Source organism: Panthera onca (genome assembly GCF_046562875.1).
Source record: "Panthera onca isolate mPanOnc1 chromosome E1 unlocalized genomic scaffold, mPanOnc1 haplotype 2 h2.Chr16_ul_7, whole genome shotgun sequence".
NCBI classification, from domain to species: domain Eukaryota; kingdom Metazoa; phylum Chordata; class Mammalia; order Carnivora; family Felidae; genus Panthera; species Panthera onca.
Genome location: NW_027675821.1, coordinates 63,709 through 86,049, shown reverse-complemented (window position 1 = coordinate 86,049; position 22,341 = coordinate 63,709). Strand labels below are relative to the sequence as shown.

At 37.0% G+C, this 22,341-nt stretch overlaps 1 protein-coding gene across 1 annotated transcript; it reads right to left on the bottom strand.

Annotated features, from left to right (window-relative positions):
* Positions 1 to 476: 476 nt before the first annotated feature.
* Positions 477 to 21,888, bottom strand: LOC145715187 (uncharacterized; the record flags this gene model as incomplete). Its single annotated transcript, XM_081794870.1, has 8 exons — positions 477 to 643; positions 1,548 to 1,601; positions 2,272 to 2,376; positions 3,491 to 3,544; positions 4,364 to 4,468; positions 9,027 to 9,131; positions 20,598 to 20,651; positions 21,805 to 21,888. Coding segments are annotated over 8 exons (728 nt in total), but the record flags the coding sequence as incomplete, so codon positions are not given.
* Between the last annotated feature and the right edge of the window lie 453 nt (positions 21,889 to 22,341).

Genomic DNA, 22,341 nt, shown 5'->3' with positions numbered 1-22,341 from the left:
GTCTGGAGCCTGCTTCGGATTCTGTGTCTCCCTCTCTCTCTCTGCCCCTCCCCTGCTCGTGCTCTATCACTCTGTGTCTCTCAAAAAAAAAAAACATTAAAAATTTTTTAAAAAATGTTTCACCTAAAATTTTCATCTTTATAGAACAGTGAAATTAAGGAAGAGAAGGCTTTTTCAATATGATAAGCTGGTCCCCTTGAGTGGGCCTACTGTACTGTACAAATATCTCTTTCCTTTCTTTTTAATTCTTTTATTTTTAATTTCTTCCATTGCCCGCTTATCCCTCTCTTTTTCCTTCTTATGGTATAAGCCCCGAAGGGTGACAGTAGACATTTGTTGGCTCTGATGGCAACTTACATCTGAGGAGTTGCTTGGCTTCTAAAATAAACTCTAAACGACACTTACTGTTTTAAGATGTAGCTTACATTTTAGTTTTTTAAAAATGTTCCATCATGTTTGAGAAGAAGTGAAACTTTTCATGCAGATCTGTAAAAATCTAATTTCCCTGGAAGCTCCCACAGACACTTGTATGACTCACCATCAATTGGCAGGATTTTCAGCAGCTTCTCTAGTTCCTTATCTGTGAGCTCAATTCCGAGATTTCCCAGAACATTTTTTAGCTCACTAGATTCAATCTTCTCACCTTTGAAAATAAGAAATTTGGTATACATCTTCATTTCAGATAGCGGTAATCATTTCTTTTTTTTTAAAGTTTTTAAATGTTTTATCACTTATTTTTGAGAGAGAGAGCAAGTGGGCAAGGGGCAGAGAGAGAGGGAGACACAGAATCTGAAGCAGGCTCCAGGCCCTGAGCTGTCAGCACAGAGCCTGATGCGGGGCTTGAACTCACAAGCTGCGAGATCATGACCTGAGCTGAAGTCGGACGATTAACCGACTGAGCCACCCAGGCGCCTCCAGATAATAGTAATTATTTCTAATGAAAAAAGTTATTTTAGGATAATTAATACCATCTCCTTGTTTTCAGACTGAAAACTACAGTAATAAAAACAAACAAACATTTTCAACTACAGAATCAATGTAGATGATAGGTCAAATTTATTTTCTTAATGTGAACAAGAGAGTCTTCTAAAATCAGGACAGACTACTTTCAGATTGAAATTTGATCTATTAATTAAAAAAATAGATGCTTATATGAATTTTTCTTTGAAAAAGTATTTTAATTTAAAAAATAAGAATTATATGATAAATACAATAAATTCATTACTTCCATCAATTTTAGGCTTCACTCTCTAATTTGCTGTGCCATTCTATACTGTGGTTATTAAACACTGGCGAAGTGAATTACATTATTGGCATAAACAACAGAGATTGTAGAATTTGAAAGCAAGAAATCGTATGGTAATTTCATTGCAAAATCAGATAATTTTATATCAATACATGTAACACTAGAAGCAAATATTTCATTAATAAATATAGAGAAATGCCAGAATTTACAAGTCAGTGATGAAGTACCAGGAAATATTAGCAAAAACCAAAATTTAATGTAGATAATTGGAATCCTAATTTTATAGTAACTTTTCAGTCACCTGTAAAATCTGTGATGTTTTCCATCAGTGTTTCTAGAGGAATTTTCTCATCAACTATAAGAGAAGATAAAATCGCAGTATATTATAGATCCCATATATTATGGATCTCATATATTATATAGACTTCAAATATTACATTCTAGATATAATACAAAAGTTTGTGGGAAAACATGGGAAGAACTATAACAGTTGCACTTAACTATGTGTCAGGCCCCATCATAATTGCTAATATTTATTTAAACAAATATTTTTGAACACACTTTTTAGATTATTATTCTACTCAACTTTTATTCTAAGACAAGCATGAATAACAAGAAAATTCTAAACATGAAAACCACGCTATCGCAATGGTGCAGTTTGGCCTATAATATCTCAAATTTATTTGTGTTAGTAAGGGGAAGTTACTTAGAAGTGAATGTGTCTAAAGAATCTGCATTCTTGTATTCAAAACTGGAAAGACTCAACTACTAAACATGATACTTACAGAGAACATAAAAGTCATACATATCACACATATAAAAAACTGGTTTAATTTTGACTTTGTTAACTGGATACTCATAACCTCAAATGACATTCTCTGTGTTTTAGTCATTGATATGGTGTCTCACACTGCTCTTGGGCCTTCCCTTTTCCCTATGAAAAAGGGCATTCCCCCCCCCCCACCCAAGTTTCTTGTAATTAACCTCTCTCTAGGGTTAACTAGTATATATGATAATATGCTTACCACCAACATGCATGTTTTCAGCCAGATCTTTAAGTTCCGTATCTGCAAGCTTTATCCCCAGGTTGTTCAGAACAGTGCCCAGGTTGTTCATATTGACCTTCCCACCTAAGAAAAGTGACAGTCCATAAAGAATATTAAATGACTTCAAAAGAGAAGTTCTTACACTTTTTTGATACACATATCCCATTGTGAATTTCTTAAGCAGTAGATCATTATTCACAAAATTTGCTTCGGACCAAACAGAAAATGTTTGCTCTAAAGTGAAAAAAATAAATTAATGTTCAACAATTTTAGCACAGAGACAAAATATTTTAAGCAGTCAATTACAAATTTAGAACTATGGCTACTTCCCTTGAGACTTGTCTTGGGGACCAGCCTACAGAAACACAAGGTTTTAAATGGCATTTAATACTGAAATTAGTTTGAGAATTAGGTACAGAAATATGGGCTCAGAGTACAGAAAAGTCTCTCAAGAAATGGATGAAAAAGGGAAGAAAGAGATTGAGTTGTGGCCAAAAAGGGGTGTGGAGAGTTCTAGTTTGCTTATTTTATAGGATGGTGTATGTTGAACATGTAAATGGGCTGAAGAGGTTGAAAATGGCCAGTGGGGCAAGGTCTTAAAAGATATGGGAGACAGTGGAGTCAAGGGCATCCTGGTAAGCTTTGAGGAGGAAGAGGGACTTCTCACTCATCCTTTATACTAACATGGGTGTGCTTAAAGATACCTGAATAGGGAGGGATTGAAGATGTAAAGCTGAGGGCTATCACTCTTGCCAGCCTCAATTTTCTTAATGAATTAAAAAAAATCTGGTTGAAAAAAATGATGTTCAATGAATGCTTAGGGAATTCTGGTACTGGAGGCAAACATTATGTAGTTCTAAACAATAGTAGGTTGACTTTTGATGAATGAACTTCCAATTTAGTTTTTTCTATTTATTAAGTTCTCTGAATCACTGCTAATCATTTATATTTTTTCCCATGTAAACATGAAATTTGATATTTCTCTTCCTGAAAATTTCGAATATGACAAGAAAGTGTGGTGCTTTACTTCCAAGATAGAACATCAGATTCAACTGCTAAAATAAAGATTGAGGTCCAAAAAAGCATACATTTGCAATCAGTACATATGACAGATGGCAGCATTCAAATTCATATCTTGGAAACAGTATAAAATGAAGATCTCATATTCATTTGTATTCTTATTATGTTTCTCACTCACCTTTAAGGGACTTCACACCATCTAGCAACCTGTTTTTAAAGACCTTGTTATCATCTATAATAAAGAACACAATTAAGGTCATAGAGAAATGATGTGGCTATTCACTAAAACTCTAGTAAAACTGAGATTTTCATGATTTGCCCTAGAAACTTCCCTCATTAAAATAAAGTTTGAGAGAAAATTAGGGAAAGTTTATAATATGGTAAGTCTATCTAAAATTTAGCATACAAGGCACTCTATAACATGCACAGCTTTTTTGGAAAATATCACCTCTGACCTTTTATCCCCTTCCGGTCTAACACCACTTCTTTCCCTTGGTTGCTTCCCACAACTGCCTATAGGTATCTAAAAAGGTAAGGGTAGCCTCAGAAATGTAGTCCCCTTGATGGCATGAGTCAGCATCATGGGGATGATTATTCCAAAACAGAGAGTTAAACTGCATAGATGGAAATTTCCCTCTACAATAAGTGAACATTTAAATTATTTTGTTTGGCATTTGCTTGTTTATTTACTGTTGCATCTTAGCAAATGGGGATAGTTTGAGTTTCTAAAAAAAAAAAAAAAAAAGCTTAAGAGGGGACAAAACAAACACGGGGTAAAAAAGAAAGGCAAACCAAGAAACAGACTCCTAACTATAGGGAACAAACTGATGGTCACCAGAGGGGAAGATGGTGAGGGAAGGGTGACACGGGTGATGGGGATGAAGGAGGGCACTTGTGATGAGCACAGGGTGATGTGTGGATGTGTTGAATCACCAAATTGTACACCTGAAACTAGTATTACACTGTATGTTAACTAACTGGAATTTAAATTAAAAAATCTTTAAAAGCTTCAAAGAACACTTTAAGGTCACATCAGTATATAAATGCCTACCATTGAAAGGCAGATTTTTCAGCAGCTTCAAACGTTCCTTATCTGTGAACTCTATTCCCATGTTTTTCAGAATAGCTTTCACATCTTTGACATCAACCTCCCCTCCTTAAAAAAATAGACATCATTACATATACGAATTTAAAGGATCATCTAATGACTCCAAACAGGGAAAATTAATCTATGGCTATATAGATTGAATCGGTACAGAATAAAGAGCATAGGCCAATGAGACCTCTCCAAATATACTGACGATGACTTTCACAGAAAAAGAATTTGATCTCTAAGTGCTAATAAAAGAAGTCACAGTCACAATGACAATGGCAAGGCAACTCTGAACCCTGTGAGATTTACATTATGTATCTGCTATTCAATTGGAATATTATAAATTACTTATTCAAATAAATGTATAAAATAAGGTAAGATCTGTTAGTCTCATTTTTTGTCAGTTATCTGTAGTCTTTATCAAAATTTTACTTCATATATTATTTCACTAGTACAGAGTTTGGCCATTCTAAAAAAGAGAAGAACAAAATATACAAATAAAAAATATACCAGAAAACAAATGAGTTGCTAGTAATTTAATGAACCAAGAAATAAATGCCATAACTAATATGGCAATTGAGGAATAATGATGAAATGTAATTATTATAAATACTAAATGTTTTAGATTCATAATTTCTCTCTTACCTGTAGTAGCTTTTACTCCATCCATCACCTCTTTCAGACCAACCATTCCATTAGCTACAAGAAAAGGCACAATGAAAATAATGTCAGAAGCCCAGAAGACAAATTTAAGACATATATTTTAAGGAAACAATTCCATTAAAAATTCCTTACATCTTCATTTTACCTGAGACCATTTAGAAAATGCCTGGATCTCAGGGAGTTAAGATGATCTCCATCAATACAAAGGTCTCTTGTATACTAGAAACTGGGTCAGGAAAAGTGTGCTCTTCCTAGTATTTTGGATGCCATTATAAGCCATAGCTGAAGATACTATTGGAGTTGGCCAGGTATTCTGGTAACTTTACTTCATGTACCCACAAACAGCTGAGGAAGGGACCACTAATCCAGCTTGGTATGTTCTAAGATTGCTTCCTGCAGGAGATGTGTGTGAACTACATTAATGTATCAGAGCAGTTGATACGAAATATGGAAGGATGGAAGAGCCTTCACATGGAGGAGAAGTTGAGAAAAATGTCCAGGGACATCATGCTATGTGGGTAAAACTACAAGCAGCTCAACATGGCTGGAACAGTAGAAAAATGAGAGAAGATATGTCCACACAGGCAGATGGAGCTTGAAGGTCTCATGCACTATGATAAAAATCTTTGAACACGTTTTCGAATGAAGATTTCATTAGACAGGAGGATAGATAGAAGAATGGCTTGTTGACTTCTCTATAAATAGATTTTCAGATCCCTATTATTTTGCTTTCTTATTGTTTAGACTATTAGAGTCCTGACAGCACCCTCTGCAGTTTTTGGTATATTTACGGAGAGGTGATGCTGTTTTAGGTTAATTGTAATGAAGATCCAAGATTTATTCTGACTTTAAAATTGGGCTCTCCTCCAAGTGTCCATCAATAGATGAATGGATAAAGACGTAGAACATGTGTGTGTGTGTGTGTGTGTGTGTGTGTGTGTGTGTGTGTGTGTGTATGATGGAGTATTATTCAGCCTTAAAAAAGAATGGAATCTTGCCATTTGCAACAACATGGATGGAGCTAAAGAGTATAATGCTAAGAGAAATGTTAAAGACAAATACTATATGATTTCACTCATATGTGAAATTTAAGAAACAAAATGAGTAAACAAAGAAAAAAAAAAGAAGAGAGAGACAAACCAAGAAGTAGACTCTTAACTATAGAGAACAAACTGGTAGTTACCAGAGGGGAGGTGGGTGGGGGAATGGGTGAAACAGGTGATGGGGACTAAAGAGTATACTTATCACATATATATAGAATTGTTAATATATTATATACCTGAAATAATATAATTTTCTATGTTAACTATATTGGAATTAAAATTAAAGACTTCAGTAAAAAAAATAAAATTGGGCTCTCCTCCAAGCTTTCTAACATGTATCTGTCAATTAAATCTATTTTCAAACATATCAGATATAAAGGAAAAATTAAAAAACGGCCTGAGGTCATCTGTAGTGTTCACCATCAACTTGTAGATTTTTTGACAGCTTTGCAAGTTCCTCTTCCGTGAGCTCAAGTCCCAATTTTTTAAGGGTGTTGTCCAGGTTATTGACATGAACCTTTCCCCCTTAGGAAAGATAGAAGGTAGGAACATGAAAAAAAAGTGTATTATGCCAAAATTCTGCATGCATATCAACTTTCTATTTATTTATTTATTATGTTTGTTTGTTTAAGGTGAAGTGATTTTTTCGTGCATAGAGAAGGGGTGTACAGAGTTGAAAAAAAATGCAAGTTCCATATGGAACTTCCTACAAGATAAAATATACGCTGTTATCAGTTAAAATGTGGGTAGACTGCAAGAATCATAAATAAGGAATGATACCAAAGTGAGGAGCCAGGATTCATAATTGGAATAAAATTGTCAAGTTGGGGAATGTCAGACAGTATGACTTTTAATTAGGTCTTACTCACCATTGAGAGATTTCACACCCTTTAGCAACCTGTTGTGATATACCTTTCCAGCAGCTGTAAGAAAAGCCATAATTCATGCAATGGGGAAATTAACATGAAATTGCAAAAATGGTGTGAAATAAATAATAATTTAAATAAACAATTTCAAAAATAACATTTTAAGAAGAGTTGTCTCTAATTTTTAGTTTATTTCATCTAATATAATGAAGGTTGGAAACAGAAACCTCTCTCCTTGTGACAAACCTCTTTATTCCAGTACCTGAGGAAGTCTCCTTGCTCAAACATGAGTATAGCTTCCCTTTGCTTTTAAATTTCTGCTTCCCATCTTTATTTTTTTTTCATGGATCTCCAATCTTTCTTTTTTTTTCTCTTCTCATGATATGAACAAATTAGTAGCTTGATAGGTAACAATATGTTTATCTGTTAATGTCAACTCTTGTCTAAAGGGTTATTTAACTTCCAATATAAATTCTAAGCGACAGTGACAGGTTGCTATATACTTATAACTCAATTTAATATTTTTTCTTTTATACTTTTGGGGAAAAATAAATAGAAACAAAGTTGAAAATATTTGCACAGACCTAAAGACCAACAAAAGACCTCCATGACACCTCTATCAATCTCACCATCAATTGGCAGTGTTTTCAGTAGCTTCTCTTTTTCCTGATCTGTGAGCTCAATCCCCAGGCTTCCCAGGAAAATTTTCAGGTTATTAGAATCAACCTTCTCATCTTTTAAGAGAGGGAACAATAGACATATAAGCTTTCGGAACTCTGGTATTATATCAAGTTGTAAAATATGTACTATGAAGTTTAATGATATCCTAATTTCAAGATGAGGTGTTAGGCGAAGATATTCTCAATTGCAGAACCCTTGAGCATATCTTATGGTAATAAAGCATATCTTTATGAGCGTATCTTATGGTATCTTATGGTAATAAAATACCACATTTATTATAAATTGAAGACCATTTTTCCTAAAGCTGGAAAAAAACAACTTTCAGAATAAAATCTGATGAGTGAATTAAGATAACGCAGATTCTTATATAAATTATTCTTCAAAAACATTTGCTTTGGTAAGAATTATTGATGATATCAGGAATACATTATCTTGATCATTTCTAAGCTTCACCATGCCATTTTCTATACATTTCTAGATATTTTTCATTTAAACATTTGTGACCCGAAGCATATTACTTGCACAAGTAACAGAAAACTTAGGATTTAAAATTGACATATAGTCTTGTATCCTAGTGTAGAAACTTTCCTAATGTCAATCCATGATTCATATATTTAAAAATAAAACATCAGAATTTATAAGATACCAGAAATACCACTGAAAAAAACTATTATAAAGGACTGAAACCCTAGATTTACATCAACTTCTCATTTACCTGTAAAAGTTTGCAGTTCCTTCATCGGTGTTTTAGGAGAAGTCCTCCTATCAACTGTAGAAGAAAATTAAAGTCATAATGAGATATAAAAGACTCATGAAATATTGTGAAAGACAATGTCGGAGTAAATATAATAAATCCTAACTTACTATGTGCCAGGCATTATCTTAAGTACTTTATATATGCTTACTTAAGAACTATTTACTGAAGAATATCTTTCTAGGCTATTAATTTATTCAGTTTTCATTGGCTTCATTAATACTAGAAAGAAAAGCCTAAACATAACAACATGCCATTTCAAAAATATTAATTTTACTTATAGTTCTATACTATTTCAAAGCTATATGCATTAGTAATGGGAAGAAATTCAGAAGTACTGTCATCTAAGTGGCCTGCATTTTTCTTTTTAAAATGTGGAAGACTGTCTTCTAGTGACCATAATATGGGTAAAGAACATAAAAGACATTCATACAAAGGGCAATGTTTTCACGGTGACTTGGTAGCTGGCTGCTTATATGCTCTTTACATGCTTTGCCCATATTTATAGCTTCTTACTATCAGTGTAGATTACCATTCCTAAGGGCCCTTTCCCCTCAACCTTTATTGTCCAAGCTCTCCCAACATGGAACTATGGTATCTGGAAACTTGCTCACCATCACCAGGGAGATTTTGAGTCAGAGCCTCAAGTTCCTTATCTGAGAGCTTGATTCCCATATTATCCAGTATTGCGTTCAAGTCGTTGACATTGACTTTCCCATCTAAGGAAAGAGAGTCCATGAAGAAAATTATGTAACTTCAAAAAAGAGGTTCATAAACCTTTTAGAGACACATGCCCTGTTGTGAATTTCATGAGCTATATGCTAGTGTTCACAAAGATTACATATCATTTCAGGGGGGGTCATATATTCTCTAAAGCCTATTCACAGACCCCCCTTAGTAGTAAGGTTAATAATCCTTGTTCTAAAATGTGGAGAAAAAAAAACCACAGCAATTTTAGAACAAGAGACTAAGGACCTTATTATGCCTATAGAGAAAGTCAACTATGACATTAGAACGAAGGTCACTTCTCGTGAGATTTGTCTTGGGGATCAGACTACAAAATACAAAGTTTTAAATATCATTGAATAAATGCTAAGTGAATTCTAGTTCTGGAGGCAAACATTTTTTACTTCTAAACAATAGGTTTTGATGACTGAATTCCCAGTTTAGTATTTATCTGCAGCTGATTAAATTCCCTGAATCAGTACTAATTCTTGTCTGTCACATTTTGCTATGCAAACTTGAAATCTGGTATTTTTTCTCTTGAAAAGTTTGGAAGAATCTTGAGAAAGTAGAAGGCTTTCTTCCTAGATATAAAGTAAAAGATCAGCAGCTACCGTGAAGCTTGATCTTCAGTGGGAGCATAAATTTGCAATCAGTATATACGATCAGTATAGCAGCAACCACTGATACCTTGGAAACAGTATAAAAGCAAGGATCCCATATTGGTCTACACTCTCATTATGCCGCTCACGTACCTTTTAGAGACATCACAACTTCTAGCAACCTGTTTTGAAAGATCTTGTCATCATCTGTAAGAAAAGGCAGAATTTAAGTCACAGAGAAATGTGGAAAATCACAGAGAAATTAGGAAAAATGACTTTTCGAGAGTTTTCTCTTATTTTAATAAAATTTGAGAGAAAATTGGGTGAAATTTAGCACATCATGCACACCTCTGTTCTTCTTCCCAATCCTGCCTTTATTCACTTCCAATTATTAATCCTTTCTTCTTTCACAAATCCCAGTTTAACCTTTGTTTTTTCCTTTTTTGTTTTTCCCTATTGATAAAAAGACTCATCATAATGGAAATGCTGCTTCCTAATCTAAAAGTAAAACCACCTAGGGATTCATTTCAGGTATAAGTGGACTTTCTAAAAAAACATTTTTTTTTTTTTGAAATGGATTTTCTATATCCTAGAACTTAGGAAATGGAGGTAATTTTAGAGCTTCTCGCAGACGCAGAAATCTAAAACTTCTTTTTGGGGACAGCTGGGTGGCGCAGTTAATTAAGCATCCAACTCTTGGTTTTGGCTCAGGTCATATCTCACGGGTTGTGAGATCAAGCTCCGAGTCCAGCTCCGTGCTGACAGTGCGGAGCCTGCTTGGGATTCTCTCGCTCTCCCTCTCTCTCTGCTCCTCCCCAACTCACACATGCTCTCACCTTCTCAATATGAATAAATAAACTTAAAAAAAACCACTCTTTGAATACATCAATATTTAAAATGCTTACCCTTAAAAGGAAGAGTTTTCACCAGCTCCAAGCATTCTTTACCTTTGAGCTCGATCCCCATGTTTCCCAGAACAGCTTTAACGCTACTGACATCAACATTTTCTCCTTAACAAAAAGATCAAAACAATGACATACATGGAATTTAAGTACAATCAAATTATTGCAAATAATTAAACTAAATTATGATGCTAAAACAATAGGATTATGAGCTGGGGAAAGTAATGATCACTGAGCTCTGCCCAAATACATGGAGATAATGTCATTTATGGAAACATAATTGCCTTTTTTTAAAATAAGTTTATTTATTTTTGAGACAGAGAGAGACAGAGCATAAATGGGGGAGGGGCAGAGAGAGAGGGAGACACAGAATCAGAAGCAGGCTCCAGGCTCTGAGCCATCAGCCCAGAGCCCGACGCAGGGCTTGAACTCACGGACCATGAGATCGTGACCTGAGCTGAAGTCAGACGCTTAACCGATTGAGCCACCCAGGTGCCCCAGCTTTCTAAAGGCTAATAAGAGATGGCACTCTCACTCTTAAATACTGAGAACAATACTGAGGGGTGATCGGGGGTAGGGGAGAGGGGAAAGTGGGTGATGGGCATCAAGGAGGGCACCTGTTGGGATGAGCACTGGGTGTTGTATGGAAACCAATTTGACAATAAATTATACTTAATAAAAAAACAAGAGAGAGAGAGATGGCACTCTCAACGGCGGTCATGAGAATGTATCCACAGGAGTTCCAACTATGGAGAACATAATTAACCAAGGGCCCCACCTTCTGCTTTGAAATTAACCTGTGTTTTTTTGCACTAATGCCATATGTATCATTGGCACTGGCCAATCACAAGTGCAGCCAAGATACTAGGGGAGCCCTGTTCCTGGAAGATACAGAATGGTGATTCTAACCAGAGGATTCTTGAAAGCACTTTTGCCAGGCCCTCCTCAGACTGCATGACAATCTAGGATGCTTCCGCCCAAACATTTCTTCCTCTTTCCTTCACCTGGTGCCAGATTTGCCCTGCAGTCTGACAGCCTCCCAGCCTTTCAGGCATCCTCCTTATTTTCTCTTACGCAGGCATTTCCCCTAATAATGTCCTGGCATGTTTAACCCTGCCCCGGCTTTTGCTTCTTGGGAGGCTTGGACTAACATACTCAAAATGACAATGACACAAAGTGGGTATTATAGATCTCTTTTGTCAATTTTCAAGCTGCAGATGGCTTATCTTCATAATTCTATTGACATGAAGAATGTATCACCTCTCCTTTAAGTAATTACCAGGGTCTTTTCCAAAGATTCATTTCACCCTTTATTGTACGTTTTGGCTGTCTTAAAATAAGGAAAATGAAGCGTATTCGTGAAGAATACATCAGAAAATTCTCCAATTTCTGGGCTACTGGCTATGAAAACCTTAAACAAATAGGAGGTAAAAATGATAGAATTAGCCTAGCAATTAAGGCATGAAGAAAAACAGTACTGTAAAAATTAGGATCCTATGTTTACATTAACTTCTCAATCACCTGTGACAGCTTTCACGCCATCCATCACTTTATTCAGATCAACTTTTCCATTAGCTATGAAGAGAAGGGACAATTGAGACATGTAATCAATGTCATGAGCTCCAAAAAACATATACAAAGGATATATGTTGATGGAAAATTCCACATAAATTCCATTAATATCATAATTTTATACATACTTATATTAAATCTGTGAATTTCAAGGATTTAAGCTGATCTATTTTTCCAGTGTTTCTGGATCATTGGTATTTATCAGCTCTCTGGTAGCACTTCAGGTACTGCTGTGAGCCATGAGTGCCATAGCTCATATAGGAACCACTAATTCAAACTAGACTGTTAAATGTATACATCATAGAGTATGTAGTGCCTGGACAAGTTAAAATATCAGATTTTAACTAAAGGAAAGGGGAATGCATAGAAAGAGTCTTCTACATGGAAGAGGGGCTGAGAAATATAAAGTAAAACCACACCTGGGTACAACATATACAACATATACATATGCAGTGCATGGAGAACTATAGTCGGTTCAGCACTGCAGAAGAATAAAGTATGGATTTGGGAAAGGAAAGTTCATACAAGAGAGGTAGGTTGGACTCAGATTATTAAGGGATTTGTAAGTAATTTTAAGAAGCTTAGCCTTTATCTACTAGGTTATATAGAATCATTGAGTGGTTATAAGTTCAGGAATGATATGGACCAATTTGCATTTTATTTTAATTTTCTTTAACTTTAAATTATAATTAATTTTATTATTACAAAATTACATTTATATTGAAATATATAGAGAGTGATGTCATCAAGACGGTGACATAAGTTTTTCCTGACTTCAGTCCCCCTCACAAAAAGACCATCTTGCAAGTATCCACAGACAAGACACCATTGTGAAAATCCCAGGATATGGTTGTGAGGCTGATGAATCTCCCTGAACCACAGAGACTGAGAAGGACCACATTAGAAGGGTAAGACAATCAGCTATGCTCTGGCTGCACTGCCCCTCTCCCAGGCTAGTATAGTGCTGCACTGAGAGGGCTTCCCAGAGCTATGGTTTCTCTGGTGGGAAAAAGAGAGCCCAAGGTAGACATCCAGCTCCTCCAGAGTTGGGGGTTGCTTCCTGGAAGGCCCACCTGGGTCCTGTCCCATAGGTATTGGGGAGGGGGGGGAGGTATCCGTGGGTCTTAACCATTTGAGATCAGAATGAGATGGAGAAGGGAAACATGGCTTACATTAACCAGCACGTGGATCTTGGCAGATTGTTTCTCCTAGCAGCAGTGCCTGAGTAGATATCTGACACAGTGGTTTTGCCCATCTGCAGAGCCAAGATGGTGGTCCCTCTGGCCAGGGAACCATTCTGCTTGAGTTGGGTCCCGAGCCAATAAGCCTTTCTGACCTTGGAGCCTCTTCTATCACCCCATCCAGATGAGGAAGCAAATTCATGGCTCCTGCCTATTGCTGAGTATAGATAGTCCTCTGTCCTGCCTGACCAGAAAACCTATTGAGAGCATCCCAGAGACTGTGTAGATTACCCTACAGCCCCTCTTACAGCAGTGCCTGAGTGAATAGCCCACTCATTGGCTCTGCCTCTCTGCAGAACTGAGCTAGTGGCACTATCTGGCCAGGGATATTGACGGATACTCCTGCCTGACTCAGGTACCCAGCCAATAAGACTTATCAGCAAAGGAGCCTATGATATAGAGACTGGGCTGGGAAGGAAATTCAAAGTCCTGACCAGGGATGAATATAGCTTCCAGCCTTATCTGACCAAGAAGCCTAACCAGAACACCTGGGAAGTTGCATAGTCCATCCTACAGATCTGGTTATAATGGTGCCTGAGCAGAGACCCCAAAATTGACAACCTAGAAGAAATGGATAAATTATTCCTAGAAACATACAACTTACTTCATGATTGAATCATGAAGAAACAGAAAATCTGAAGAGACCAAAAACAAGTAAGGATATTGAGTCAATAATCAAAATCTTCTTCCCCAAAAGTCCAGGACAAATGGTTTTATTGCTGAATTTTTACCATTTAATGAAGAATTAATACCAATCCTTCTCAAATTCTTCCCAAAAAATTTAAGAGAAGGGAACACTGTCAAACTCATTTACAAGGTAGCATTTACCCTGATACCAAAGCCAGACAAAGATACTACAAAAAAATTAAAACTATAGGCCAATGTCCCTGATGAATATAAATGCAAAAATTCTCAACAAAATTCTAGCAAACCAATTCAATAGCACATTAAAAGGATAATATAGCATGATTAAGTGGGATTCATGCCTAGGATGCAAAGGTATTTCAACATGTGCGAATCAATAAATGTGACATACTGCATTAATAGAATGAAAGATAAAAATCACATGATCATCTCAATTGATGCAGAAAAAGCATATGACAAAATTCAACATCCATTCATGATAAAAGCTGTCACTAAATTAGGTAGAGAAGGAAAGAATCTCAACATAATAAAGGCCATGTATGACAATACTCAATACTTAACATCATACTGTAACAGTGAAAGGTTGAAAGCTTTTCCTCTATAATCAGAAATAAGACAAGTGCTCACTCTTACCACTCCTATTCAGTATAGTACTAGAAGTGTTAGCTAGAACAATTAGGCAAGAAAAGAAATAAAAGTCACCAGAATCAGAAAGAAAGAAAGAAAGAAAGAAAGAAAGAAAGAAAGAAAGAAGGAAGTAAAAGTGTGTCTATTTGCAGATGACATTATTTTAAGTATAGAAAATCCTAAAGACTCAACCAAAAAAAAAAAAAAAAATAATAACTTGTTAAATTTAATGAATGAATTCAGTAAAGATCGAGGATACAAAATCAACATACAAAAATCAATGGTGTTTCTATATACTAACAATGAATTATCAGAAAAAGAAATGAAGAAAATAATCTCACTTACAACAGCATCACAAACTATAAAGTACTTAGGAGTAAATTTGGAAGAGACACAAATAGAAAGATATCCTGTGTTCATAGATTAGAAGAATTATTAACATTAAAATGTCCACACTAAGGCAATGCCATCTATAGATTCAATGTAATTCTTAAGATTCCAATGGCATTTTTTACACATGCATAAAATATAATCCTAAAATTCATTTGGAACCACAAAAGCTAAACCAATCCTCAAAAGAAGGGTAAAGCTGGACGATCACAATTTTTTACTTCAAACTATATTATAAAGCTATAGTAATCAAAACAGTATGGCACTGGCATAAAAACACACACTTGGACCAATGAAAGAGAATCAAGGGCTTAGATACAAACTCATACATATATGGCCAACTTCTATTTGACACAGAAGCCAACAATATTCAAGCAAGCCTAGAATACTCAATGGAGAAAAGAGTGTCTTCATTAAATGGTGTTAGGAAAATTGGATATTTACATGACAAAGAGTGAGATTAGACCACTGTCTTATACTGTTCACAAAAAATCAACTCAAAATGAATTAAAGAATTAAATGTAAGGCCTGAAATCATACATAAAACTCTCAAGGGAAACGTAGAAAAAAGCTCTTTGATGTTGCTCTTGGCAATGATTTTTTGGATGTGACTCCTATAAAGCACAAGCAACAACATAAAAAATAAACAAATAAGTAGGGCTACATCAAACTGAAAAGCTTCTCTGCATGGCAAAATAACCATAAGAGACCCTTAAACACAGAGAACAAACTGAGGTTGATGAGGTTTGGAGGGGAGGTAAATGGGTGACAGGCACTAAGGAGGGCACTTTTCAGGATGAGCACTGGGTGTCATATGTAAGAGATGAATCTCTGGGTTCTACTCTTGAAGGTAAGACTACACTGTATGTTAACTAACTTGAGAATAATAATAACTAAAAAAAGAATCAACAAAATGAAAAGACAGCCTATGTAATGGAAGAAAATATTTACAAACCATATATCTTATAAGAGGTTAATATCCAAACTATATAAGGAACTCATATACCTCAATAACAAAGAAACCAAATAACACAATTTAAAAATGGGTGAAATATCTGAAAAGACATTTTTCCAAAGAAGATATTCAAATGGCCAACAGGTCCATTAAAAGGTGGCCTATCCTCACTAATCATCAGGGAAATGTAAATCAAAACCACAATGAGGTATCACCCCACACCTGTTAGAATGGCTATCATCAAAAAGACAAGAGATAGAAAGTACTGGTAAGGATGTGGGGGAAAGGGAAGCCTCGTGCACTGCTGGTGAAGGTGTAAATTGGTGCAGCCAACGTGAAGAGTATGAAGGTTCCTCAAAAAATTAAAAATGGAACTACATATGATCCAGAAATTATGACTTGGGTATATATCCAAAGTAAACAAAATCTATGTCTTGAAGAGATAACTGCATCTTCACATCCATTATAGCATAATTTATAATAGCAAAGACATGGAAAAAACCTAAGCATCCATTGATGGAGGAATACATAAAGAAAATGTGGGGTATATATACAATGGGATATGAGGGTATATATGGGGTATGTATACAATGGGAATGAGTTTTGGAAGCGTGTGGGTGTTTAGGAATTTGTCCATTTCTTCCAGGTTGTCCAGTTTGCTGGCATATAATTTTTCATAGTATTCCCTGATAATTGCTTGTATCTCTGAGGGATTGGTTGTAATAATTCCATTTTCATTCATGATTTTATCTATTTGGGTCCTCTCCCTTTTCTTTTTGAGAAGCCTGGCTAGAGGTTTATCAATTTTGTTTATTTTTTCAAAAAACCAACTCTTGGTTTCGTTGATCTGCTCTACAGTTTTTTTTAGATTCTATATTGTTTATTTCTGCTCTGATCTTTTTTTTTTTTAATTTTTTTAACATTTATTTTTGAGACAGAGAGAGACAGAGCATGAACGGGGGAGGGGCAGAGAGAGAGGGAGACACAGAATTGGAAACAGGCTCCAGGCTCTGAGCCATCTGCCCAGAGCCTGACGCGGGGCTCGAACTCACGGACCGCAAGATCGTGACCTGAGCCGAAGTCGGACGCTTAACCGACTGTCTGCTCTGATCTTAATTATTTCTCTTCTTCTGCTGGGTTTAGGCTGTCTTTGCTGTTCTGCTTCTATTTCCTTTAGGTGTGCTGTTAGATTTTGTATTTGGGATTTTTCTTGTTTCTTGAGATAGGCCTGGATTGCAATGTATTTTCCTCTCAGGACTGCCTTCGCTGCATCCCAAAGCGTTTGGATTGTTGTATTTTCATTTTCGTTTGTTTCCATATATTTTTTAATTTCTTCTCTAATTGCCTGGTTGACCCATTCATTCTTTAGTAGGGTGTTCTTTAACCTGCATGCTTTTGGAGGTTTTCCAGACTTTTTCCTGTGGCTGATTTCAAGCTTCATAGCATTGTGGTCTGAAAGTATGCATGGTATGATTTCAATTCTTGTAAACTTATGAAGGGCTGTTTTGTGACCCAGTGTGTGATCTATCTTGGAGAATGTTCCATGTGCACTCGAGAAGAAAGTATATTCTGTTGCTTTGGGATGCAGAGTTCTAAATATATCTGTCAAGTCCATCTGATCCAATGTGTCATTCAGGACCCTTGTTTCTTTATTGACCGTGCGTGTGTCTAGAAGATCTATCCATTTCTGTGAGTGGAGTGTTAAAGTCCCCTGCAATTACCACATTCTTATCAATAAGGTTGCTTATGTTTGTGAGTATTTGTTTTATATATTTGGGGGCTCCTGTATTCAGCGCATAGACATTTATAATTGTTAGCTCTTCCTGATGGATAGACCCTGTAATTATTATATCATGCCCTTCTTCATCTCTTGTTACAGCCTTTAATTTACAGTCTAGTTTGTCTGATATAAGTATGGCTACTCCAGCTTTCTTTTGGCTTCCAGTAGCATGATAAATAGTTCTCCATCCCCTCACTCTCAATCTGAAGGTGTCCTCAGGTCTAAAATGAGTCTCTTGTAGACAGCAAATAGATGGGTCTTGTTTTTTTTATCCATTCTGATACCCTATGTCTTTTGGTTGGCACATTTAGTCCATTTACATTCAGTGTTATTATAGAAAGATATGGGTTTAGAGTCATTGTGATGTCTGTAGGTTTCATGCTTGTAGCGATGTCTCTGGTACTTTGTCTCACAGGATCCCCCTTAGGATCTCTTGTAGGGCTGGTTTAGTGGTGACGAATTCCTTCAGTTTTTGTTTGTTTGGGAAGACCTTTATCTCTCCTTCTATTCTAAATGACAGACTTGCTGGATAAAGAATTCTCGGCTGCATATTTTTCCTGTTCATCACATTGAAGATATCCTGCCATTCCTTTCTGGCCTGCCAAGTTTCAGAAGAGAGATCGATCACGAGTCTTATAGGTCTCCCTCTATATGTTAGAGCATGTTTATCCCTCGCTGCTTTCAGAATTTTCTCTTTATTCTTGTATTTTGCCAGTTTCACTATGATATGTCATGCAGAAGATCGATTCAAGTTACGTCTGAAGGGAGTTTTCTGTGCCTCTTGGATTTCTATGCCTTTTTCCTTCCCCAGATCAGGGAAGTTCTCAGCTATGATTTATTCAAGTACACCTTCAGCACCTTTCCCTCTCTCTTCCTCCTCTGGAATACCAATTATGCGTAGATTATTTCTCTTTAGTGCATCACTTAGTTCTCTAATTTTTCCCTCATACTCCTGGATTTTTTTTATCTTTTTCTCAGTTTCTTCTTTTTCCATAATTTTATCTTGTAGTTCACCTATTCTCTTCTCTGCCTCTTCAATCTGAAGCATGGTCATTTCCATTTTATTTTGCAGCTCATTTATCGCATTTTTTAGCTCCTCCTGACTATTCCTTAGTCCCTTGATCTCTGTAGCAATAGATTCTCTGCTGTACTCTATACTGTTTTCAAGCCCAGCGATTAATTTTATGACTATTATTGTAAATTCACTTTCTGTTATATTGTTTAAATGATCAGTTTAAACCTTTTTGATCAGTTCGTTAGCTGTCGTTATTTCCTGGAGATTCTTTTGAGGGGAATTCTTCCGTTTGGTCATTTTGGATAGTTCCTGGAGTGGTGCGGAACTGCAGGGCACTTCCCCTGTGCTGTCTTGAATAACTCGCGTTGGCGGGTGGGGCTGCAGTCAGACCTGATGTCTGCCCCCAGCCCACAGTCAGACTGGTGTGTGCCTTCTCTTTCGCTCTCCTAGGGGCAGGATTCACTGTGGGGTGGCGTGGCCCGTCTGGGCTACTTGCACACTGCCTGGCTTGTGGTGCTGGGGATCTGGCGTATTAGCTGGGGTAGATAGGCAAGGTGCATGGGGGCGGGAGGGGCAGGCTTAGCTCGCTTCTCCTTCTGTGATCCGCTTTGGGAGGGGCCCTGCGGCAGCTGGAGGGAGTCAGGTGCGCCGCCGGAGGTGTGGGTCCGCAGAAGCACAGCGTTGGGTGTTTGCGTGGTGCAAGCAAGTTCCCTGGCAGGAACTGGTTCCCTTTGGGATTTTGGCTGGGGGGTGGGCGAGGGAGATGGCGCTGGCGAGTGCCTTTCTTCCCTGCCAAACTGAGCTCTGTCGTTCCGGGGCTCAGCAACTCTCCCTCCCATTGTCCTCCAGCCCTCCCACTCTCTGAGCAGAGCTGTTAGCTTATAACCTTCCAGATGTCAAGTCCCGCTTGCTGTCGGAACACACTCCGTCTGGCCCTTCCGCTTCTGCCAGCCAGACTCGGGGGGGGGGCTCTGCGTGGCCGGCGGGCTGCCCCTCCGCCCCGACTCCCTCCCGCCAGTCCGTAGCACGCACCGCCTCTCTGCCCTTCCTACCCTCTTCTGTGGGCCTCTCGTCTGCGCTTGGCTCCGGAGACTCCATTCTGCTAGTCTTCTGGCAGTTTTCTGGGTTATTTAGGCAGGTGTAGGTGGAATCTAAGTGATCAGCAGGACACGGTGAGCCCAGCATCCTCCTACACCGCCATCTTCCTCTCCGTCCTAACTCTACTATTCACTGATTTAATACAGAATATTTTTCCCCAACATAGAAGAGGTGTCATACATTAATGTCAAATTAAAAAAAAAAGAATTTGCTACCAAGACACAGAATTGAAATTATTTATTCTTATTTATTATTTTGAAAGAGAAAGAGAGACAGAGAGAGAGAGAGAGAGAGAATGAGTGAGGGAGGGGCAGAGATAAAGAGAGGGACAGAAATCCCAAGCAGGCTCCATGTTTTCAGGGCAGAGCCCCATGTGGTGCTTGATCTCATGAACCTCAGACCATGACCCGAGGCAAAATCAAAAGTCGGCTGGTTAACCAACTGAGCCACCCAGGCACCCCAGAATTTAAATTTTATTACTAACATGTAGAGATTTAAAAGTCTAACTCTAAGAAATTAGATAAAAAGCGATCTATCAAATGAAGGATAAAATGGTAGAATAAGCAAAGAAATAAAAGTCTTTGAAATATAAATTTGAGTAAAACTTATATTCTTAGATTATATTAACTTCTCACCTGTAAGAGTTTTCACTCCATCCATCAATTTATCAAGATCAACCTTCCCATTATCTATAAAAAAAAAGGTAAAGATAAAAATAATAAAATGATGCAGACTCAGAAAAACAGAGTATGAAAACCTTATATTGTGAAAGTCGACTTCTCTTCGTTGTGCTCTATGTCAATCCTCAACTTATAAATCCATTTCTTCAGAAATTCTATGATAGAAGACGTGCCCTATTCCCTGTCAGAGGTGAGCCAACTATCGTCCATTGGCCAAATCCAGCCCACTGCCACGTATCTTTTTATTTTTTCACCACCTATTTTTATATGGCCCATGAGCTAAGAATCATTTTTACATTTTCAAATGATTGTAAAACCCAAAAGGATATTATTTGTGACACATAAAACTTACACAAATTTAAAATTTTAGTGTCCATAAATAAAATTTTATTGGAACACAGCCACACTGATTTGTTTACACATTGTTTATAGCTGCTTTTGTACTACAACAACATAATTGAGAAGTATGACATCATCCACAAAGCCTGAAATATTTATTATTTGCCCTTTATAGAAACATTGCTGACCCTGCCCTAGAAGATAGAGTCCACTCAGAGGCAATTTATACTCCTGAATTGTTTAGATTCACCCTACTTTATAAACCTGGAAGAAACTATTATTGATGTTGGCCATGTTCTATGACCCTGCTCAATTATGGTATATCCATAAAGCCTACCTATCATTGTATAATAAAAGGAAAAATGAAGTAATCTTTCATATATTCCCAATATAATTTTTTTAAAAAGCCTTTTCAATTACTATGATAATCATGGAATGGCTAGTGACATATGACCGGTGTATTTTTGAAGCAATTGTTAAAAAACTTCATTCATCTCATTATAGGCAAATTTCCCTTTTTTTTTTCTATTTTCCACTACTTTTATTTACTTAGTCATCATACATTAGTTACTGACAAGTGGTCAAGAAGTTCCTAAGAAGAGGTATGGTATTTAACAGGATCACAAAGATTGCCACTCAAACTGCTAGGTTGGCTCGTCACATTTCCACAGATTTTGATGGTAATGAGACAATGAGCCCAAATGGATTAAGATAGTTTATTACTTATACCCAAGAAGTAAGATCAGCATGGTGTTGGATCTCTGCCACTTTAGTCCCAGAGTACAACACGGAACCAGCTGGACAGTGGACTGGTGGGACATACGATGAGTTGTTCTGCTGCTGGGGAGCTCACTCAAATGGTACGCAGCAAGTTTTATAGACTTATACAGAAATCTGCAGCTGTATCCTAAGGGAGGGAGGCGGAAAGTTGTGTTCAACTGAAACTAGGGAGATGAATGAGAAATGACCCTGTGACCGTCTCCTGTAGATAGGGAAACAGATGGAGATACTGCTTGGTGGCAGCTCTTCACAAGGCTGTCTACTTCCCCTTGTTCCAGGAGGAACTGTGACGCTTTCAAGAAAGACTTTGGTAAGACTGTGGTCAAGATATATTTATGTGGCCTAGGTGGAGATGTGCAAAGTTGTTAGAGAAGAACCATTTCCCTCAAATTACATATCTAATATTTGAAATATGCTAGGTCTTAAGGGTACAAAGATAATTAAAGTACACTTTCTACTTTCAAGGACTTCGGAGTTTGGAAAAACTGGTATGCTGAGTAAACAAAATTCAGAGATAGTGTACTTTTATGGAAGACTCTGATCAAATTGCCTGAAATTTTCCCATATACACCACATAGTA